This window comes from Salmo trutta, chromosome 6 (assembly GCF_901001165.1).
Source record: "Salmo trutta chromosome 6, fSalTru1.1, whole genome shotgun sequence".
NCBI lineage: Eukaryota > Metazoa > Chordata > Actinopteri > Salmoniformes > Salmonidae > Salmo > Salmo trutta.
Genome location: NC_042962.1, coordinates 16,328,727 through 16,351,574, shown reverse-complemented (window position 1 = coordinate 16,351,574; position 22,848 = coordinate 16,328,727). Strand labels below are relative to the sequence as shown.

At 41.8% G+C, this 22,848-nt stretch overlaps 1 protein-coding gene across 1 annotated transcript in view; it reads right to left on the bottom strand.

The window, feature by feature from the left end:
- LOC115195273 (histone-lysine N-methyltransferase 2C) overlaps positions 1-22,848 on the bottom strand; it is a 225,697-nt gene that overhangs the window by 65,092 nt on the left and 137,757 nt on the right. The window contains exons 18-22 of the mRNA XM_029755045.1: positions 22,104-22,285; positions 11,135-11,299; positions 7,753-7,862; positions 1,663-1,740; positions 1,070-1,303 (exon numbers count right to left, since the gene is read on the bottom strand). Coding sequence (XP_029610905.1) covers positions 1,070-1,303; positions 1,663-1,740; positions 7,753-7,862; positions 11,135-11,299; positions 22,104-22,285 — 769 coding nt within the window. The remainder of the gene's footprint in view (positions 1-1,069; positions 1,304-1,662; positions 1,741-7,752; positions 7,863-11,134; positions 11,300-22,103; positions 22,286-22,848) is intronic.

Sequence of the window (22,848 nt, the reverse complement as noted above, 5' to 3'; positions counted from 1 at the left end):
TACATACTGTATGTATGAATGATTAGTCTAAGGCTGACTTTTTCGTTCATATTTCAAATTTTTATTTTCTACAGTGGTTGGCTATAACACCCACAGACATAACAAAATAGTCCCTAGTACCTGATCACAACCATAGTTCATGGTAAATACTGAGATATACTTCTTCACACTTCAAAATAAGGTTAATGTAATCGATCTATATTTATGTGCATTGTCATAAACCCGTGTACGGTCATGGCAACATTATAACATAGTTTTATGTGATTTGTAAAGGAGCCACTGAAAAGCTCCCTCTCGGCATGGCTTGAAAATGTGCCCGCTGCGTGAGTTAAATATAGAGCACCAAATATAGAGTGAGCGGGAAAGGGTTAATTTCTCATCATTAGCCCTTGCTTGCACTGAGAACCAGGTTCTGATGGATGGGCTGGGGATTAATTCAGTTAGCCACGGCCAGCTTCCTCTCATCACCAAAATGCCAATTGAGGTATAATTTGCTGACTGCTGTTTTCAAAAGCCTTTCTTCTCTCTCCAAGTCATATTCATTATATGCCTGCCTGCCCTCATTCTCCACCTTTCCTCCTCCCTTTCCCCCTTCCTCCTCCGTTTCCCTCCTCTTTCCATCTCTTCCAACAAATAGGTTCCAGCGCAAACGTCAAGCATTACTTATTCTTTTGCCTTTACGTTTTCTGTGCATCTAAATCTTGAGATGAAGGGAACATTGCTTCCTGCCAAACATCTGCCTTTCCTTTTGACCGTTCTGATTAAATGGAAACGAGGGAAGGATGTATGCAGATCCCCTCCTGTGTCATACCAAGAAAATCTAACTGAAAAGTCTATCCTTAGAAAATAGGCCAGATATTCCTGTCCTGGCCAATGTGGAAGAGAAAACCAGAGCTTTACATCCTAGTTCAAATATACCAATCTACAAAAAAAGCCAATAAGTGGTTTATTTGAACAAGCCTCTATTTTCTTTTTTACTTTGTAACTTTTTAGCCGAGGATGGAGCCCCCAGACTCCTCAAGGTGGGATACCCCCAGCCAACCCATAGTGAACACCTAGAAGTCTTTACCTCGGCGGTCGTCCATGTACCCGTCCCCGTCCCGGGACAGCTCTGAGTAGTGGGAGTACGGAGGGGTCTGGAGCACAGCCACGCTGTTCTGGTTGATGATCTTCAGCTTGAGCTTGGGTTTGGGCCGCCTGTTCTGCCCTCGGCGGGTTGAGGAGGGTACTGCCAGGCTCTCCAGCTGGCACAGGCCAGACTCGGTCAGACACACACCATCCTGGGTGTATGTCTTCTGGATGTCTGGAGGTATGGAGGAGGGGTTCATTAATCAATCTACCAAGCCTGTTTACAAGTAGCAAATGTAGCTCTCGAGGACTACCCCGTGTTGTGAACACAAGTTTGTTTGTTGTATTAGCCAGATACAAAGTTCAATACTCATGAGTGATTCACTTTTCCCTGCTGCCTCCCACGTACATGTCTAAAACCATACGTGACCATCTTGTTTACAAACACTGAAATACTTGTGTCCACATAATGTGGATATTACGATTGCGAGTCCAACACTCAATGAGCGACAACATTTAAAGAAAGTAATGATTCATTGGAGTCACACCACTTGATAAATGGCACTGTGATTTATCAGGGTAGTGCTGTTTTACCTGGATCTCTCGTTTTAGACACAATCTGGGCCACCATCGGGTCCTCGCAGCTGTCAGATAGGAGGGCCTCCACTTTGCCTGAATGACAAATATGCAAAATGTCATAAAGAATTTGGAGGATTTAGATTTCAGTGCATTGAAGTCATATACAGCAGTAATATGGAGATGAAACAAATAAATGCATCAAACTGCAACCACTGGATTTCACCGCTGCCACCAAATGTAAAGAATACTTACATAATTTTTTTTATATTATTATATGTAATTCATTCTTTATTTAAATAAAACTCTCCCTCCCTCCCTTTTTCCATCACTCCCTCTATTTTCTCTGAGGTAAAATCTGTCCCGAATTTCAAGAATTATTCGATAGAATGAGTGAGTGAACAGGCTGCAGCTTGATTTTTAATTCTAGCCATCTGCTGTTGTAATGAACAGCCCACATTTGGCTGAGGCTGGTCCCCTTAACAAAAATAGAGGATGACTTTGGGCTAATTGAGTGGAGCTGGTTGTGTTCATTGTGTTCATTGAGATGAGCTTGGGAACACTGAAAACTACATTTACACACTGTATACTACAAACTTAATGAGTACATACACTACATACTATTAGTTCATTTTAGTATACTGTAAACGAACGGTATACTTTCAGTTGAGTGTACTAGCTCTTCGCCTGTTAACCGGAAGTTGATGCTATTGCTATGCAACTTGTTGCTAGCTTGCTAGCTTAAACCGGCTCGTGGGAAGTGACACATTTCTCTTAAAGGACCAGGGCACAAATAATAATCAATAATTTTGCTCTTTATTTAGCCATCTTACATATAAAACCTTAATTGTTCATAAAAAATTGTGAATAATTCACCATAGGTTAATGAGAAGGGTGTGCTTGAAAGGATGCATATACAGTTGAAGTCGGAAGTTTACAAACACTTAGGTTGGAGTCATTAAAACTCATTTTTCAACCACTCCACAAATTTCTTGTTAATAAACTATAGTTTTAACAAGTCGGATAGGACATCTACTTTGTGCATGACACGAGCAATTTTTCCAACAATTGTTAAAAGAGATTATTTCACTTATAATTCACTGTATCACAATTCCAGTGGGTCAGAAGTTTACATACACTAAGTTGACTGTGCCTTTAAACAGCTTGGAAAATTCCAGATAATGAAGTCATGGCTTTAGAAGCTTCTGATAGGCTAATTGACATCATTTGAGTCAATTGGAGGTATACCTCCAATTGTGTATTTCAAGGCCTACATTCAAACTCAGTGGCTCTTTGCTTGACATCATGGGAAAACCCAAAGAAATCAGCCAAGACCTCAGAAAAAAAATTGTAGACCTCCACAAGTCTGGTTTATCCTTGGGAGAAATTTCCAAACGCCTGAAGGTACCAATTTCATCTGTACAAACATTTAGTACGCAAGTATAAACACCATGGGACCACGCAGCCGTCATACCGCTCAGGAAGGAGACGCTTTCTGTCTCCTAGAGATGAACGTACTTTGGTGTGAAAAGTGCAAATCAATCCCAGAACAACAGCAAAGGACCTTGTTAAGCTTTTTGAGGAAACAGGTACAAAAGTATCTTTATCCACAGTAAAATGAGTGCTATATCGACATAGCCTGAAAGGCCGCTCAGCAAGAAAGAAGCCACTGCTCCAAAACCGCCATAAAAAGCCAGACTACAGTTTGCAACTGCACATGGGGACAAAGATCGTACCTTTTTGGAGAAATGTGTGATGAAACAAAAATAGAACTGTTTGGCAATAATGACCATCGTTATGTTTGGAGGAAAAAGGGGGAGGCTTGCAAGCTGAAGAACACCATCCCAACATCATGTTGTGGGGGTGCTTTGCTGCAGGAGGGACTGGTGCACTTCACAAAACAGATGGCACCATGAGGGAGGAAAATGATGTGGATATATTGAAGTAACATCTTAAGACATCAGTCAGGAAGTTAAAGCGTGGTCGCAAATGGGTCTTCCAAATGGACAATGGCCCCAAGCATACTTCCAAAGTTGTGGCAAAAATGGCTTAAGGACAACAAAGTCAAGGTATTGGAGTGGCCATCACAAAGCCCTGACCTCTATCCTATAGAAAATTTGTGGGCAGAACTGAAAAAGCGTGTGCAAGGAGGCCTACAAACCTGACTCAGTTACACCAGCTGTCAGGAGGAATGGGCCAAAATTCACCCAACTTATTGTGGGAATCTTATGGAAGGTTAACCGAAACGTTTGACTCAAGTTAAACAATTTAACCTCACTAGGGTAGGGGGCAGTATTTTCACATCCGGATGAAAAGCGTGACAGACTAAACCGCCTGCTACTCAGGCCCAGAAGCTAGGATATGCATATTATTAGTAGATTAGGATAGAAAACACTCTGAAGTTTCTAAAACTGTTTAAATGATGTCTGTGAGTATGGCAGGCGAAAACCTGAGAAAATTCCAACCAGGAAGTGAGAAATCTGAGGTTTGTAGTTTTTCAAGCGATTGCCTATCCAATATACAGTGTCTGTTGTTTCAGGCTTCTACTGTGAATGGGGAGCGAATAAGAGCTATTTGAACCAGGTGTCTGGCAGAATGGCATGAGCTCAGTCACGCACGCAGCCCGTGAGAGCGAGCAGAGTTCCTTTTCATTTCTGAAGACAAAGGAATTGTCCGGTTGGAATATTATTGAAGAACTTTTTTGACTTTTCGTCTGAACTTAGTGGTCGCGTATTTTTCATTTGGAATAGTGAACTGAACGCGCAAACAAAAAGGAGGTATTTGGACATAAATATGGACTTTATCGAAACAAAACAAACATTTATTGTGGAACTGGGATCCCTGGGAGTGCATTCCAATGAAGATCATCAAAGGTAAGTGAATATTTATAATGTTATTTCTGACTTTTGTTGACTCCACAACATGGCGGGTGTCTGTATGGCTTGTTTTGGTGACTGAGCGCTGTACTCAGATTATTGCAAAGTGTGCTTTCGCCGTAAAGCTTTTTGAAATCTGACATAGCGGTTGCATTAAGGAGAAGTTTATTTTTAATTCTATGCATAACAGTTGTATATTTTATCAACGTTTATGATGAGTATTTCTGTAAATTGATGTGCTCATTCACCAGAGGTTTTGGAGGCAAAACATTTCTGAACATTACACGCCAATGTAAAATGGGGTTTTTGGATATAAATATGAACTTTATCGAGCAAAACATACATATATTGTGTAACATTGAGTCCTGGAAGTGTCATCTGAAGAAGATCATCAAAGGTTAGTGATTAATTTGAGCTGTATTTCTGGTTTTTGTGACGCCTCTCCTTGCTTGGAAAATGGCTGTGTGGTTTTTGTCTAGATGCTGTCCTAACATAATCTAAATGGTATGCTTTCGCCGTAAAGCCTTTTTGAAATCGGACACTGTGGTTGGATTAACGAGAAGTTTATCTTTAAAATGGTGTATAATACTTGTATGTTTGAGAAATTTGAATTATGAGATTTTTGTTGTTTTGAATTTGACGCCCTGCTATTTCACTGGCTGTCCCACATACCCCAGAGAGGTTAAAGGCAATGCTACCAAATACTAATTGAGTGTATGTAAACTTCTGACCCACTGGGAATGTGATGAAAGAAATAAAAGCTGAAATAAATCACTCTATTATTATTCTGACATTTCACATTCTTAAAATAAAAGTGGTGATCCTAACTGACATAAGACAGGGAATTTTTACTAGGATTAAACGTCAGGAATTGTGAAGAACTGAGTTTAAATGTATTTGGCTAAGGTGTATGTAAACTTCCAACTTCAACTATAACTCTGCAATGTTGGGTTGTATTGGAGAGTGTCAGTCTTAAATCATTTTCCACACAGTCTGTGCCTTTCTTTTCCATGCTAGTGAGGGCCAAGAATCTATTCTCACATAGGTACATGGTTGCAAAGGGCATCAGTGTCTTAACGGAGCGATTTGCCAAGGCAAGAAACTCTGAGCGCAGCCAAATCCAGAAATCTGGCAGTGGCTTCTGATTAAATTCAATTTTCACAGAACCGTTTGTTGCAATTTCGATGAGGCTCTCTTGTTCAGATATCGGTAAGTAGACTGGAGGCAGGGCATGAAAAGGGATAACGAATCCAGTTGTTTGTGTCATCCGTACCTGCATAATTGCGCACCCAGCTCACTCAGGTGCTTCGCTATATCACATTTGACATTGTCCGTAAGCTTGAGTTCATTTGCACAAAAAAATCATACAACGATGGAAAGACCTGTGTGTTGTCCTTTCAGACAGAGAAGAGCACCAACTTCTTAATCATAGCCTGAATTTTGTCCCGCACATTGAATATAGTTGCAGAGAGTCCCTGTAATCCTAGATTCAGATCATTCAGGCGAGAAAAAACATCTCCCAAATAGGCAGTCGTGTGAGAAACTCGTCATCATGCAAGCGGTCAGACAAATAAAAATTATGGCCAGTAAAGAAAACTTGAAGCTCGTCTCTCAATTAAAAAAAAAAAACGTGTCAATACTTTGCCCCTTGATAACCAGCGCACTTCTGTATATTGTAAAAGTGTTACATGGTCGCTGCCCATATCATTGCATAATGCAGAAAATACACGAACAAAGTTAACCATTTTCACTGTAGGGTCCAAAACGTCTTTCAAGCTATCAGGCATTCCCTTGGCAGCAAGAGCCTCTCGGTGGATGCTGCAGTATACCCAAGTGGCATCGGGAGCAACTGCTTGCACGCACCTTACCACTCCACTATGTCTCCCTGTCATGGCTTTTGCGCCATCCGTACAGATACCCACACATCTTGACCACCAAAGTCTATTTAATGTCACAATGATGTCCAGTACTTAAAAAATATCCTCTCATGTTGTCCTGGTTTGCAGAAGAGGATGTCTTCCTTAATTGACCCCCCATAAACGTAACGGACATATACCAGGAGCTGTGCCAGGCCCTCCACGTCTGTTGACTCATCCAGCTGTAACGCATTTGAATTCACAGGCTTTTATGCAAATCAGTAATTGTTTCAAACCATCTCCTGCCATTTCACTGATGCGTCGTGAAAGTGTTGTTTGATGAAGGCATTGTCTGTAGTATTTTGGGCCTTTTCCCCCAGCATTGTCCCAGCCATATCCGCGGAAGCAAGAAGAATTAAGTCCTCCACAAATAGTATGGAGCTTGCCTGCCCTAGCCACTCGGTAGCTCACCATATAAGACAATTCTAGCCCCTTCTTATTAATGGTTTCTGTTGCTCTAATACTGTTTTACTATTAAAAAGTCATCTTTATTCTCACTCAAAAAACCACCGTGGCTTATGTTTCAAATGGGCATGTTTTGTTTCTAAATGTCTGCGCAAGAGTGAAGGTTTCCCGCGAGAGAGTAACGGTTAATGTGATTGGATGTTATTTATTTGACTAGGCTACCTGTATTTGACATTGTGTTATTTTGCTGAACACTAGATGGTTGAATTTTATTCATGGCAGTGAAACGAGGCTACTTAGGCAGAAAAAAAACATCACACAGATGTATAGCTGTTGGAAAATCTAAATGGACTGTTTGAAAATGTGAATCACATTTTTATTTGGCATACCCCCGACAGCATTGCGCGTACCCCAGTTTGGGAATAGTCGAGTTAAAGCAAATGAATTTGTTTCCTCTCTCGTTAGACTTCAGCTGCATATTTAACGCCATTTTCTTCAAATCTGAAAATGTTGCGAAGCCACGCCCATTCTCAGCAGAATTGCATTATGAGCGGAAATAGTGTCCACTGCTTGTATACTTAGTTTTTTTGGCAAATGTAGTACGACATCCAGGAACTTTTGGTATACTAACTATATCCATACTATGACCAATAAGCATACTACTCAATTTACATCACAAATAGTATGATTTGTGCGGTTAGTATGAGTATTCGAACGCAGCTCTAGTTACTACAACTTGTCATGATGCAAAGGGGTGTATTTACAGCTACTTTCCACCAAATCGGCTGCTGTTAATTTGATGAAGACTAGTGCACACTTTATATAGCTATCACCATACACCTATTGTACGGTATTGGCCTCAAATCATACACATAGCATTCACCGTGTGTGGGCTAGGTCTGGAGTCTTACCCTGTGAAGGCAGAGCGTGCATTCGACACATGGTGCAGTCAAAGCCATCATCCGCTGCATTCTCCACCTCCTCATCTGTGTCCAGGCCCTGGCAGCAGGCGTGGATCCACCTGACACGGGAAGGAGAAGACGATTAGATACATTTACATATGCACTTTGTACGTGCAATTGAATGTCAATGTACACTACCGGTCAAAAGTTTGGACACACCTACTCATTCAAGGGTTTTTATTAATTTTTACAATTTCTTCATTGTAGAATAATAGTAAAGACATCAAAACTAGGAAATAACACATATGGAATCATGTAGTAACCAAAAATGTATATTTGAGATTCTTCAAATAGCCACCCTTTGCCTTGACAGCTTTGCACACTCTTGGCATTCTCTTAACCAGCTTCATGAGGTTGTCACCTGGAATGCATTTCAATGAACAGGTGTGCCGCCTTAATTTGTAGAATTTCTTTCCTTAACCTCTCTAAGCGGTGTGGGACGCTACCATCCCACCTGGCCAACATCCAGTGAAATTGCAGAGCGCCAAATTCAAAAACAGAGATACTCATTATAAAAATGAATGAAACAAGTGTTATACATCGGTTTAAAGATTAACTTCTTGTTAATCCAACCACGGTGTCAGATTTCAAAAATACTTTACGACGAAAGCAAACCATGCGATTATCTGAGAACAGCACCCAGCAGACAAATCATTACAAACAGTAATCAGCCAAGTAGAGGAGTAACAAAAGTCAGAAACAGCGATAAAATGAGTCACTTATCTTTGATGATCTTCATATGGTTACACTCACAAGACTCCCAGTTACCCAATAAATGTTCATTTTGTTCGATAAAGTCCCTCTTTACATCCAGAAACCTCCGTTTTGTTCAGTAATCCACTGTCTCGAACAACATCCGGTGAAATTGTAGAGCGTGAAACTCAACAAAACAGAAATTCTCATAATAAACATACATAAAAGATACAAATGTTATACACCAGCTTAAAGATAAACTTCTTGTTAATCCAACCGCTGTGTCAGATTTCAAAAAGGCTTTATGGTGAAAGCAAACCATGCGATTATCTGAGAACAGCGCCCAGCAGACAAATCATTACAAACAGTTAGCAGCCAAGAAGATGAGTAACAAAAGTCAGAAATGGCGATAAAATGTATCACTTACCTTTGATGATCTTCATGATTGCACTCCCAGTTACACAATAAATGTTTGTTTTGTTCGATAAAGTCCCTCTTTATACTCAAAAAACTCTGTTTTGTTGGTGCGTTTTGTTCAGTAATCCATTGGGACAAAGCGCGGTCACAACAACTGGCCACATGTAGTGGAAGCCATAGGGATCGTGAACTGGGTCATGGTGGATAGGCTTTCAATGGAAAAACAGGCATTTGAAAATAATAGCACTTCCTGGATGTATTTCCCTCAGGTTTTCGTCTGCCATATCAGTTCTGTTATACTCACAGACATTATTTTAACAGTTTTGGAAACTCTAGAGTGTTTTCTACCAATTATATGCATATCTTAGCTTCTGGACCTGAGTAGCAGGCAGTTTACTTTGGGCATGCTTTTCATCCCAAATTCCGAATGCTGCCCCCTACCCTAGTGAGGTTAATGCATTTGAGCCAATCAGTTGTGTTGTTACAATGTAGGGGGGGTATACAGGAGACAGCCGTATTTGGTAAAAGACCAAGTCCATATTATGTCAAGAACAGCTCAAATAAGGAAAAATAAATTACAGTCCATCATTACTTTAAGACATGAAGGTCAGTCAATATAGAACATTTCAAGAACTTTGAAAGTTTCTTCAAATGCAGTGGCAAAAACCATCAAGCGCTATGATGAAACTGGCTCTCATGAGGACCGCCACAGGAATGGAAGACCCAGAGTTACTTCTGCTGCAGAGGATAAGTTCATTAGTTACCACCCTCAGAAATTGCAGCCCAAATAAATGCTTCAGAGTTCAAGTAACAGACACATCTCAACATCAACTGTTCAAAGGAGACCGCGTGACTCAGGCCTTCATGGTCTAATTGCTGCAAAGAAACCACTACTAAAGGACACCAATAAGAAGAAGAGACTTGCTTGGGCCAAGAAACACGAGCAATGGATATTAGACCAGTGGAAATTTGTCCTTTGGTCTGGAGTCTAAATTGTAGATTTTTGGATCAAACCTCCGTGTCTTTGTGAGACGCAGTGTGGGTGAACGGATGATCTCTACATGTGTATTCCCCATCGTAAAGCATGGAGGAGGAAGTGTTATGGTGTGGGGGTGCTTTGTTGGTGACACTGTCTGTGATTTATTTAGAATTCAAGGCACACTTAACCAGCATGGCTACCACAGCATTCTGCAGCGATACACCATCCCATCTGTTTGGGCTTAGTGGGACTATCATTTGTTTTTCAACAGGACAATGACCCAACATTCCTCCAGGCTGTGTAAGAGCTATTTGACCAAGAAGGAGAGTGATGGAGTTCTGCATCAGATGACCCGGCCTCCACAATCCCCCGACCTCAACCCAATTGAGATGGTTTGGGATGAGTCGGACCGCAGAGTGAAGTTAAAGCAGCCAACAAGTGCTCAGCATATGTGGGAACTCCTTTAATACAGTTGGAAAAGCATTCCAGGTGAAGCTGGTTGAGAGAATGCCAAGCGTATGCAAAGCTGTCATCAAGGCAAAGGGTGACTACTTTGAAGAATCTCAAATATAAAATGTATTTTGATTTGTTTAACACTTTTTTCATTACTACATGATTCCATGTGTTATGTTTTCCATGTGTAAGTTTTGATGTCTTCACTATTATTTTACAATGTTATAGTACAAATAAAGAAAAACCCTTGAATGAATAGGTGTCCAAACTATTCACTGGTACTAAGAGTATTCACACCCGAGTCAATACTTTGCAAAAGCATTTTTTTAAACACTTTTTTGGTTACTACATGATTTTATGTGTGTTATTTCATAGTTTTGATGTCTTCACTATTATTCTACAATGTAGAAATAGTACAAATAAATAAAATCCCTTGAACGAGTAGGTGTTCTAAAAACTTTGACCGGTAGTGTATATGTCATGCAATTTGAACATATACAAGTGTAAATACACAGAGAGACAGGTGCACAGACACATAAACAAGCACTTAGCTACGCACGCACTCACACAGACTCCGATATGCATTAACCCGTTTGCTACAGCAACGATACATTCTGTCCCATCAAGCCTTACGATGAGTAAATGACACCGTAGATCTTTGGACTGTTGCCTTTGTCAAACTGGACGCTGGCTGCCAACATGCCATATCTACACAGTGTTGCCAGGTCCTAGTGTCACCCAATCATTCTCAGGTGGCGCATGGCCTGGCAAAAAGAGAACGCTGCTCACCTGTCACACTGGCGGCACTGCACGATGAGCTCGTCCTCACGGTAGCTGCGCATGCACATCGGGCATGATGCCAGGCTGGCACAGGGGCCGCACTGGGTGTAGTTGTTCTGCCAGTCACACCTCATGCCGGGGGAGGTGGCACCGCACTGGGTACAGGAGACACACCTATGGCAGGTGAGAGAGAGGGTGGCATGAGTGGGCGATGTTAAGTAGGGGTGAAACACACATACAATCGCAGCGACTCCAGCATATCTAGCATACCTCCCAACACAGAGAGAGTCCAAAGATAATGCACTTGTATCACACACACACCGTGCCTTTAGAAAGTATTCACACCCCTTGACTTATTCCACATTTTGTTGTCAGGCTGAATTCAAAATGGGTTGAATAGATGTTTTTCCTCACCCATCTACATACAGTACAATACCCAATAATGACAAAGTGAAGACATGTTTTTAGAAATGTTTGCAAATGTATTGAAAATGAAATATCTCATTAACATAAGTATTCACACCCGAGTCAATCCTTTGTAGAAGCACCTTTGGCGGCGATTACAGATTTGAGTCGTCTTGGGTATGTTTGTATCAGCTTTGCAAATTTGGATTGGGGGATTTTGTCCCATTCTTCTTTGCAGATTTTCTCATGTGCTGTTAAGTTCGATGGGGAGTGGCGGTGAATAGCAATCTTCAAGTCTTACCACAGATTTTCAAATGGGACTTGGGCATTCTTTTTCTGAAGCCATTTCAGCGTTGCTTTGGCTGTATGCTTGGGGTCATTGTCCTGTTGAAACTAGAGGTCGACCGATTATGATTTTTCAATGCCGGTGCCGATTATTGGTGGTCCAAAAATGCCGTTACCGATTAATCATTAATCGGACGATATATATATATATATATATATATATATATATATATATATATATATATATATATATATATATATATATATATATATATATATATATATATATATATATATATGCAGGTTTAAAAATATATACTTGTGTATTGATTTTAAGAAAGGCATTGATGTTTATGGTTAGGTACACATTGGTGCAACGACAGTGCTTTTTTCGCAAATGCGCTTGTTAAATCATCACCCGTTTGGCGAAGTAGGCTGTGAACCGATGGTAAATTCACAGGCACCGGATCGATTATATGCAACGCAGGACAAGCTAGTGTCGTGTCTTTGCTATGCCGGATTAAGTGATATGATATGCTATTCTTTAAAAACATTTCTCTGTAATTATTATTACCTGATTAAACTAATTATGTAAATGTAATTAACTAGAAAGTCGGGGCACCACGAAATAATGTTTATAGAGCTGTGATCTTCCGAATAAACTCTTAAAGACCTGGTAATCTTTTACATCAATAGCAGTCAATTATTAATCGTCACCTTATTCAGTCTCATCTGAACGTCGTAAACTCTTGGTTATCTTCACGAACCCTGGCTAACAAGTTGAATCAGCAATACCAAATTTGGTTTAATTATTTATTTACTAAATACCTAAACAATCACACAGAATTACATGTACACAGGATGGGTCATACATTGATTACTAATTATGTCATAAAAGAAAACTTCCCTGGCAGACGGAACAGATATGACGGCTGGTTACACAAAGAAAGGGGGTTGGGGTTTGAATGAATGCGCGGGAAGACTGAGGAACAAAGGATTTGGTCTCTGATCTGACCTTGTAAAGCTATGCTATCGTAAATATAGAATCTTATGCATTCTAAATAACCACCCATTTGGAAAAGTAAAATGCAAGAAATATTTACTCTGAGCTGTGCTTCAATAGGTTGGTCGTAGATGGAAGGCCGTGTTGCCCAACAGAGATCTTCCTGTCCTCTGAAGAATATCTGTTCTACCAGACACTTTGTCTGTCCTTTCCTAGCCCACGTTTACAGCTGCTGCTAACTCAACGGCTAGGAGGTATGACTTCTTTAGTGAATAAGAGTTCAAAGTTCATACCAAGTTGCCATACTTCGACCTCACGCTGAAGTTGGCTTAGTTCTGTAGTTTGATATTAGCCCTTTTAACCTGTTGTGGTATAGGGGGCAGTATTTTCACGGCCAGATAAAAAAACGTACCCGATTTAATCTGGTTACTACTCCTGCCCAGAAACTAGAATATGCATATAATTAGTAGATTTGGATAGAAAACACTCTAAAGTTTCTAGAACTGTTTGAATGGTGTCTGTGAGTATAACAGAACTCATATGGCAGGCCAAAACCTGAGAAGATTCCATACAGGAAGTGCCCTGTCTGACAATTTGTTGTCCTTCTGTTGCATATCTATCGAAAATACAGCATCTGTGCTGTAACGTGACACTTTCTAAGGCTTCCATTGGCTCTCTAAAGCCGCCAGAAAGTGGAATGGGGTGTCTGCTGTCTCTGGGCAAAGAACAGCAGCAGAGTTTGTGAGTGGTCAGCCTGGGTACAGTGAGACTGAGATGCGCGTTCACGAGACTTCTCCATTTTTTTCTTTCAGCCTTTGAATGAATACAACGTTGCCCGGTTGGAATATTATGGCTATTTTACGAGAAAAGTAGCATAAAAATTGATTTTAAACAGCGTTTGACATGCTTCTAAGTACGGTAATGGAATATATTTACATTTTTTGTCACAAAATGCACTCGCGCGTCACCGTTTGGATAGTTACCTGAACGCATGAACAAAACGGCGGTATTTGGATATAACTATGGATTATTTGGAACCAAAACAACATTTGTTGTTGAAGTAGAAGTCCTGGGAGTGCATTCTGACGAAGAACAGCAAAGGTACTACTATATAAAGGGGCTTATGTAGTAGGGAAGAGAAGGGCATGTTTCATAGTTTACAACCAATGTCTGTTCACATGGGCGGGGCCACTGAGTTTTTACTCTATGAAAACAATTCTCTCATTTAGAAGCTAAAATTACATTTCATCTTTTCACAAATAGTTTCATATTTAAACATTTCAAATTGCACAAGAATTCCATGTGAATCTGATAACTAGAATGTGTAGACTTTCCAAGATACAGTTTATGTCATCCTATCATCAATAATAATGTCTCAGACCACAACTGATCTGACAATCATATTCTTTAAGTATCAATGGGTATTTTCAACTGGTTGGATTACCAAAATATGATTCCGTTCCCCACCTTTTGATGTTACCAGACTCTCTCTCTATGCTAACAAAGGGCTTTCCAAGAGTCACTCTGTAGAGCAGAGAGAGAGGAAAGAGGGAAAGGTATTTATGGGGGTCATAAACCTCACCAACAGGCCAACTTCATGACACTAGATAAACTAGTAATATCATCAACCATGTGTAGTTAACTAGTGATTATGTTAAGATTGATTGTTTTTTCTAAGATAAGTTTAATGCTAGCTACCAAGTTATCTTGGCTCCTTGCTGCACTCGTGTAACAGGTAGTCAGCCTGCCACGCCTTCTCCACGTGGAGTGCAATGTAATTGGCCATAATCGGTGTCCAAAAATGCCAATTACGATTGTTACGAAAACGTGAAATCAGCCCTAATTAAATCGGCCATTCCGATTAATCGGTCGACCTCTAGTTGAAACATAAATCTTTGCCCCAGTCTAAAGTCGTTTGCACTCTGAAGCAAGATCTCATTAAGAATTTGCCTGTATTTGGCTCCATTCATTGTTCCCTCTATCCTTACAGGTCTCCCAGTCCCTGCTGCTGAAAAGCATCCCCATATCCTGATGCTGCAACCACCATGCTTCCCGGTAGGAATGGCGTTAGACAGGTGATGAGCTGTGCCTGGTTCTCTCCAGACATAGCGTTTTGAATTCAGGCCAAAGAGTTACATTCTGGTCTCAAACCAGAGAAAAGTTTTCCTTATTCTTTCAGTTTTTCTGCAAATTCCAGGAATGCTGCATTCAGCCCATTTCTCAGGAGTGGCTTCCATCTGGCCACTCTCCAATAAAGCCCAGATTGAAGTTCTGTATGCTAACTCAGCCAAGGAATTCTGTAGTTCTGTCAGAGTGGTCATTGGGTTCTTGGTCACCTCTCCCTGAACAAGGTCCTTCTTGCCCGGTTGCTCAGTTTGGTCGGACAGCCAGCTCTAGGCAGAGTCTGGGTAGTTCCATATTTTTTCAATTTCCCAATGATGAAGACCACTGTGTTCTTGGAATGTTTCACTCTATAAATTCTTGAAAGCCCTTCCCCAGATCCAATGCATTTGGAAAGTATTCAGGGTCCTATTCAGACCTTTTCCACATTTTGTTACGTTACTGCCTTATTCTAAAATGGATTTAAAAAAAATCCTCAATCGACACACAATAACCCATGACAAAGTGACAAACAGGTTTTTAGAAATGTTTGCAAATGTTATTTACATAAGTATTCAGACCCTTTGCTATGAGACTCGAAATTGAGCTCCGGTGCATTGTTTCCATTGATCACCCTTGGTTTCTACAACTTGATTGGAGTCTACCTGTTGTAAATTCAACTGATTGGACATGATATGGAAAGACACACACCCGTCTATATAAGGTCTACAACATTGTAGGTCCCCAAGAACACAGTGGCCTCCATCATTCTTAAATGGAAGAAGTTTGGAACCACCAAAAGTCTTCCAAGAGCAAATTGAGCAATTGGTGAAGAAGGGCCAAAAACCCGATGGTCATTCTGACAGAGCTCCAGAGTTTCTCTGTGGAGATGGGAGGACCTTCCAGAAGGATAACCATCTCCGCAGCACTCCACCAATCAGGCCTTTATGGTAGAGTGGCCAGACGGAAGCCTCTCCTCAGTAAAAGGCACATGACAGCCTGCTTGGAGCTTGCCAAAAGGCACATAAAAGACTCAGACTATGAGAAACAAGATTCTCTGGTCTGATAAAACCAAGATTGAACTTATTGGCCTGAATGCCAAGCGTCACATCTGGAGGAAGCCTGGCACCATCCTTACGGTGAAGCATGGTGGTGGCAGCATCATGCTGTGGGAATGTAATTTCGCGGCAAGGACTGGGAGACTAGTCAGGATTGAGGGAAAGATGAACGGAGCAAAGTACAGAGAGATCCTTGATGAAATCCAGCTCCAAAGCACTCAGGACCTTAGACTGGGGGCAAAGGTTCAACTTCCAACATGACAACGGAAGAGTGGCTTTGGGACAAGTCTCCATGTCCTTGAGTGGCCCAGCCAGAGCCCGGACATGAACCCAATCAGACATCTCTGGAGAGACCTGAAAATAGCTCTGCAGCGATGTTCCACATCCAACCTGACAGAGCTTGAGAGGATCTGCAGAGAAGAATGGGAAAAACTCCCCAAATACAGGTGTTCCAAGCTTGTAGCGTCATACCCAAGAAGACTCGAAGCTGTAGTCGCTGCCAAAGGTGTTTCAACAAAGTACTGAGTAAAGTGTCTGAATACTTATGAAAATGTCATATTTCAGTTTTTTTTAAATAAGTTTGCAAAACATTTTAAAACAGTTTTTGCTTTGTCATTATGGGGTATTGTATGTAGATTGATGAGGGGAAAAAATGACTTAATCCATTTTAGAATAAGGCTGTAACATAAAATGTGGAAAAAGTAAAGAAGTCTGAATGCACCGTGTATGCCTCATCACAATTCTAGCTCGAAGATCTACAGACAGGTCCTTGGACTTTAATGGTATAGTTTCTGCTCTGACATGCACTGTCAACTGTGGGACCTTATATAGACAGGTGAGTTTCTTTCTAAATCATGTCCAAACAATTAAATTGGCCACAGGTCAAATTGTAGTGACATCTCAAGGATGATCAAAAGAAATTGGATGTACCTGAGCTCAATTTGGAGTGTCATAAAGGGATGTGAATATATATTTCTGTCTTTAATTTTCAATAAATGTGCGAACATTTCTAAAAACTTGATTTCACTTTGTCATTATGAGGAATTGTGTTTAGATGGGTGAGAAAATAATCAATTTAGAATTCAGGCTGTAACAAAGTGTGGAATTAGTCAATACTTTCTGAAGGTAGTGTAAATACTTTTCATCCAAGCAAACCTGAGGGTAAACATACACACAAACCTACTAAACTCCAAAATAACCCACTACAGTTATGCAATCTGATATATACCAAACACACACATTTCTTAAGTGTGTGTGTGTGTGTGTGTGTGTGCGCGCGCGCGCGCGCGCGCGCGCGCGTGTGTGTGTGTGTGTGTGTGTGTGTGTGTGTGTATGGATCATACACCTTGAAAAGAGCTGCCCTAAAAATAAATATATGTCACTGGCGGGGCTCCAAGCAAAGTCCTGAATGAATGAGACTCGCTGCAGTCAACAGAGTGTTGTTTGACTGGGGATTAGGGACTGATGTTACGCCTAATATGGGGGAAATCCCTCCCTATCACGGCTGAAAACAGCTGCTAAAGCTCTGCTACAGATCAACAACGTGTGACAGAGAGAGGGGGGAAAGAGAGAAAATAATGTTGATGTTCAGTGGTGGGAGTGTAGATAGTTGGCGAGAATATATGAGAGCGAGACGCAGAGAGAGAGAGCGAGACGCAGAGAGAGAGAGCGAGACGCAGAGAGAGAGAGCGAGACGCAGAGAGAGAGAGCGAGACGCAGAGAGAGAGAGCGAGACGCAGAGAGAGAGCGCGAGACGCAGAGAGAGAGCGCGAGACGCAGAGAGAGAGCGCGAGACGCAGAGAGAGAGCGCGAGACGCAGAGAGAGAGCGAGACGCAGAGAGAGAGCGAGACGCAGAGAGAGAGCGAGACGCAGAGAGAGAGCGAGACGCAGAGAGAGAGCGAGACGCAGAGAGAGAGAGCGAGACGCAGAGAGAGAGAGAGACGCAGAGAGAGAGCGAAACGCAGAGAGAGAGCGAAACGCAGAGAGAGAGCGAGACGCAGAGAGAGAGCGAGACGCAGAGAGAGAGCGAGACGCAGAGAGAGAGCGAGACGCAGAGAGAGAGCGAAACGCAGAGAGAGAGCGAGACGCAGAGAGAGAGAGCGAGACGCAGAGAGAGAGAGCGAGACGCAGAGAGAGAGAGAGAGAGACGCAGAGAGAGAGAGAGCGAGACGCAGAGAGAGAGAGCGAGACGCAGAGAGAGAGAGCGAGACGCAGAGAGAGAGAGCGAGACGCAGAGAGAGAGAGCGAGACGCAGAGAGAGAGCGAGACGCAGAGAGAGAGAGCGAGACGCAGAGAGAGAGAGCGAGACGCAGAGAGAGAGAGCGAGACGCAGAGAGAGAGAGCGAGACGCAGAGAGAGAGAGCGAGATGCAGAGAGAGAGAGCGAGACGCAGAGAGAGAGAGAGAGAGACAGACAAAGTGGCTAAACTCTGGTGCCCAAACACTAGGCATGCCCTGGAGCTGTTGTCAGAGGACAGACTAGGGTCCCCAGCCACATCACAATTCACATGGGCACAAATGACCTGAGGGACCAGCATGAAAGGGCGGCCACAGCACAAGGGAGTGATTGAAAAAGCTTCTTCCACTTTCCCCAACGCACAAGTGGTCATCTCTACACTGCTACCACGAAAATACTTCCACCCTGCCACCATACAGCGGGTGAATGAAAGCATTTTGCGAGACTGTGCCTCAAAACCTAAATGTCTACCTGGCCCACCACTCCACCCTCAACTTGAACAGCCTTTACGACCAGGTCCACCTCTACAAGGCACCAATCCCAAGTCGGTTAGGACATCTACTTCGTGTATGACAAGTAATTATTCTGACAATTGTTTACAGAAAGATTATTTCACTTGTACTTCACTGTGTCAGAAGTTTACATACACTAAGTTGACTGCCTTTAAACAGCTTGGAAAATTCCAGAAAATGATGTCATGGCTTTAGAAGCTTCTGATAGGCTAATTGACATCCTTCGGAGGTGTACCTGTGGATGTATTTCAAGGCCTACATTCAAACTCTGTGCCTCTTTGCTTGACATCATGGGGAAATCAAAAGAAATCAGCCAAGACCTCAGAATATATTTTTTTAAACCTCCACAAGTCTGGTTCATCCTTGGGAGCAATTTCCGAACGCCTGAAGGTACCACGAACATCTTTACAAACAATAGTGCGCAAGTATAAACACCATGGGACCGCAGAGCCGTCATACCACTCAGGAAGGAGACACATTCTGTCTCCTAGAGATGAACGTACTTTGGTGCGAAATGTGCAAATCAATCCCAGAACAACAGCAAAGGACCTTGTGAAGATGCTGGAGGAAACAGGTACAAAGTATCTATATCCACAGTAGAAAGAGTCCTATATTGACATAACCTGAAAGGCCGCTCAGCCAGAAAGAAGCCACTGCTCCAAAACCGCCATAAAAAAGCCAGACCACGGTTTGCAACTGCACACGGAGACAAAGATCACACTTTTTGGAGAAATGTCCTCTGGTCTGATGAAACAAAAACAGAACTGTTTGGCCATAATTACCATCATTATGTTTGGAGGAAAAAGGGGGAGGCTTGCAAGCCGAAGAACACCATCCCAATCGTGAGGCACAGGGTTGGCAGCATCATGTTGTGGGGGTGCTTTGCTGCAGTAGGGACTGGTGCACTTCACATAATAGATTGCATCATGAGGAAAGAAAATTAGGTGGCTATATTGAAGCAACATCTCAAGACATCAGTCAGGAAGTTAAAGCTTGGTCGCAAATAGGTCTTCCAAATGGACAATGACCCCAAGCATACTTCCAAAGTTGTGGCAAAATGGCTTAAGGACAACAAAGTCAAGGTATTGGAGTGGCCATCACAAAGCCCTGACCTCAATTCTATAGCAAATATGTGGGCAGAACTGAAAAAGCATGTGCGAGCAAGGAGGCCTACAAACCTGACTCAGTTACACCAGCTCTGTCAGGAGGAATGGGCCAAAATTCACCCAATTTATTGTGGGAAGCTTGTGGAAGGCTACCCGAAACGTTTGACCTAAGTTAAACAATTTAAAGGCAATGCTACCAAATACTAATTGAGTGTATGTAAACTTCTGACCCTCTGGGAATGCGATGAAATAAATAAAAGCTGAAATAAATCATGCTCTCAACTATTATTCTGACATTTCACATTCTTAAAATAAAGTGTTGATCCTAATTGACCTAAAACAGGGGATTTTTACTAGGATTAAATGTCAAGGATTGTGAAAAACTGAGTTTAAATGTAGTTGGATAAGGTGTATGTAAACTTCCAACTTCAACTGTACCTGGAGGTGACATCATTCCCTCCCCCATATGTCTCCATAGACAACTACAACAACATAACCAACAAAAACGCGTCAGAACTCTTGTAACTCTGTCGGATGCTGGGTATGTACATAGTCAATGGCAGGCTTAGAGTGGGCTCCTATAGTAGGTACACCTATAGCTCATCTCTTGGCAGTAGTACTGTATACTACTTTATTACTGACCTCAACCCAGAGTCTCTCAGAGCGTTCACAGTCAGCCCACTGACACCCCTATCAGATCACAGCAAAATAACACTCTACTTGAACAGAGCTATGCTCAATCACGAGGAATTATAGCCAAAGGAACTGAATCATATTAAGACATGCTATAGATAGAAGGAAAGTAGTGTGGAAACTTGCCAAAAAACTATTAGGCAACAACAAAGTCAATCCCTTTTAGACAACTTCCTGGACAAAATGTTTCACTGTAATAATGAATGTGTAAACTTGTCAGTAGACAACCTAAACAGTATATTTGACCCTTCAGCTTCCCTATCAAATCTAAACATTTCTAGCAGACAACCTAAAAACAATGACAAATGGTTTGATGAAGAATGCAAAAACCTAAGAAAGAAATTGAGAAACATATCCAACAACCAAAAACATTGAGACCCAGAAAACTTAAGCCTACGCCTTCACTATGGTGAATCGCTAAAACAATACAGAAATACACTACGGAAAAAGAAGGAACTCAACTCAGAAATCAGCTCAATATAATTGAAGAATCCATATAATCTAGCCACTTCTGGGAAAATTGGAAAACTCTAAAGAAACAACACGAAGAGTTATCTATCCAAAATGACGATGGATAAACCACTTCTCTAATCTTTTTGGCTCTATAACAAAGAACAAACACCAAAAACATATACATGATCAAATACAAATCTTACAATAAACTATTGATGACTACCAGAACCCACTGGATTCTCCAATTACATTGAATGAACTACAGGACAAAATACAAACCCTCCAACCCAAAAAGGTCTGTGGGGTTGATGGTATCCTAAATGAAATGATAAAATATACAGACAACAAATTACAATTCGCCATACTTAAACATCATCCTTAGCTCTGGCATCTTCCCCAATATTTGGAACTAAGGACTGATCACCCCAATCCACAAAAGTGGAGACAAATTTGACCCCAATAACTACCGTGGGATCTGCGTCAACAGCAACCTTGGGAAAAGCCTCTGCATTATCATTAACAGTAGACTCGTACATTTCCTCAGTGAAAACAAAGTACTGAACAGATGTCAAATTGGCTTTTTACCAAATTACCATAAGACAGACCACCCTGCACACCCCAATTGACAAACAAACCAAAGGCAACATTTTCTCATGCTTTGTTGATTTAAAAAAAGTTTGACTCAATTTGGCTATTCAAATGGATGGAAAGTGGTGTTGGGGGAAAAAAATACGACATTATAAAATCCATGTACACAAACAAGTGTGTGGTTAAAATTTGCAGAAAAAACATTTCTTTCCACAGGGCCAGGGGGTGAGACAGGGATGCAGCTTAAGCCCCAACCTCTTCATATATATCTCAGAGAGAGCGAGAGACGCAGAGAGAGCGAGAGAGACGCAGAGAGAGCAAGAGAGACGCAGAGAGCGAGACGCATGGATGAGAAGAGACATTATAGAGATGGCGAGATAACAGATGAGATACTAAGGGAAAGAATAGAGACAAACAAACACAAATCATCTTCATTCTAAAAACATTTGACAGCATCATTGGTGCAGCCAGACAAGCTCTGAGGCTTTGATTGGCTGTGCTGTGCTCTGTGATTGGCAGCAGTCACGACATATACACACCACTTGCACTTCCAGCTGCCCTTGGGCACCGTCTGCAGGGGCGGGTCCAGGCAGTAGGTGTGGTAGCTGATGTCACAGTTGTCACACAGCAGCAGGCGGCCTGGGTCGCTGGCCTGGCCACATGCCTCGCACACCGTGCACTCCAGACACCGCCAGCCTTTACTCAGCACCACCCGGGTGATCTGGTGGCACAGGGGGCAAAGGTTAGAGAGGTGTTAAAGGGGCAGAGCAGGGATAGGAATCCCCTTTAAGATCCATTTCAATGGAGCATATTGACTAATGGCTGTATGTTCTATATTTACATAGTAGGGGAATAATCAAATCTCTAGTTCCCAGCAGCACATCTTCCAGGTTAAAGGTCATTGCTGAGCTATTTGTCAAAGGGATGCACCAGTATTTATTAGCCAATAAACCATGGATGGGGAGGGAGGATCAAACCAATTGAGAGAAAGACCGTCCTCCCTCACCCATTATGTGCTGAAAAGCCAGACAACAAATACCATAACAAGCTGACGTTGGTGGAACGTTGGTGGATTTCCACTTGCATAGTTTAGCCACCCAGATTATCTCCATTAAATTTTTTTATTTTTTTATTTCAGTACTCAAATCTGGGTGAGGTATTTAGAGATTGCATAGTAAACAGTTACCTAATATCATTACCCAATTACTCCTAAATGTATCACGGGCTTACTTATAAACACCACTTTGTGCCAGTAGGCCACCGATTCCATTGGATCCGGCAGAC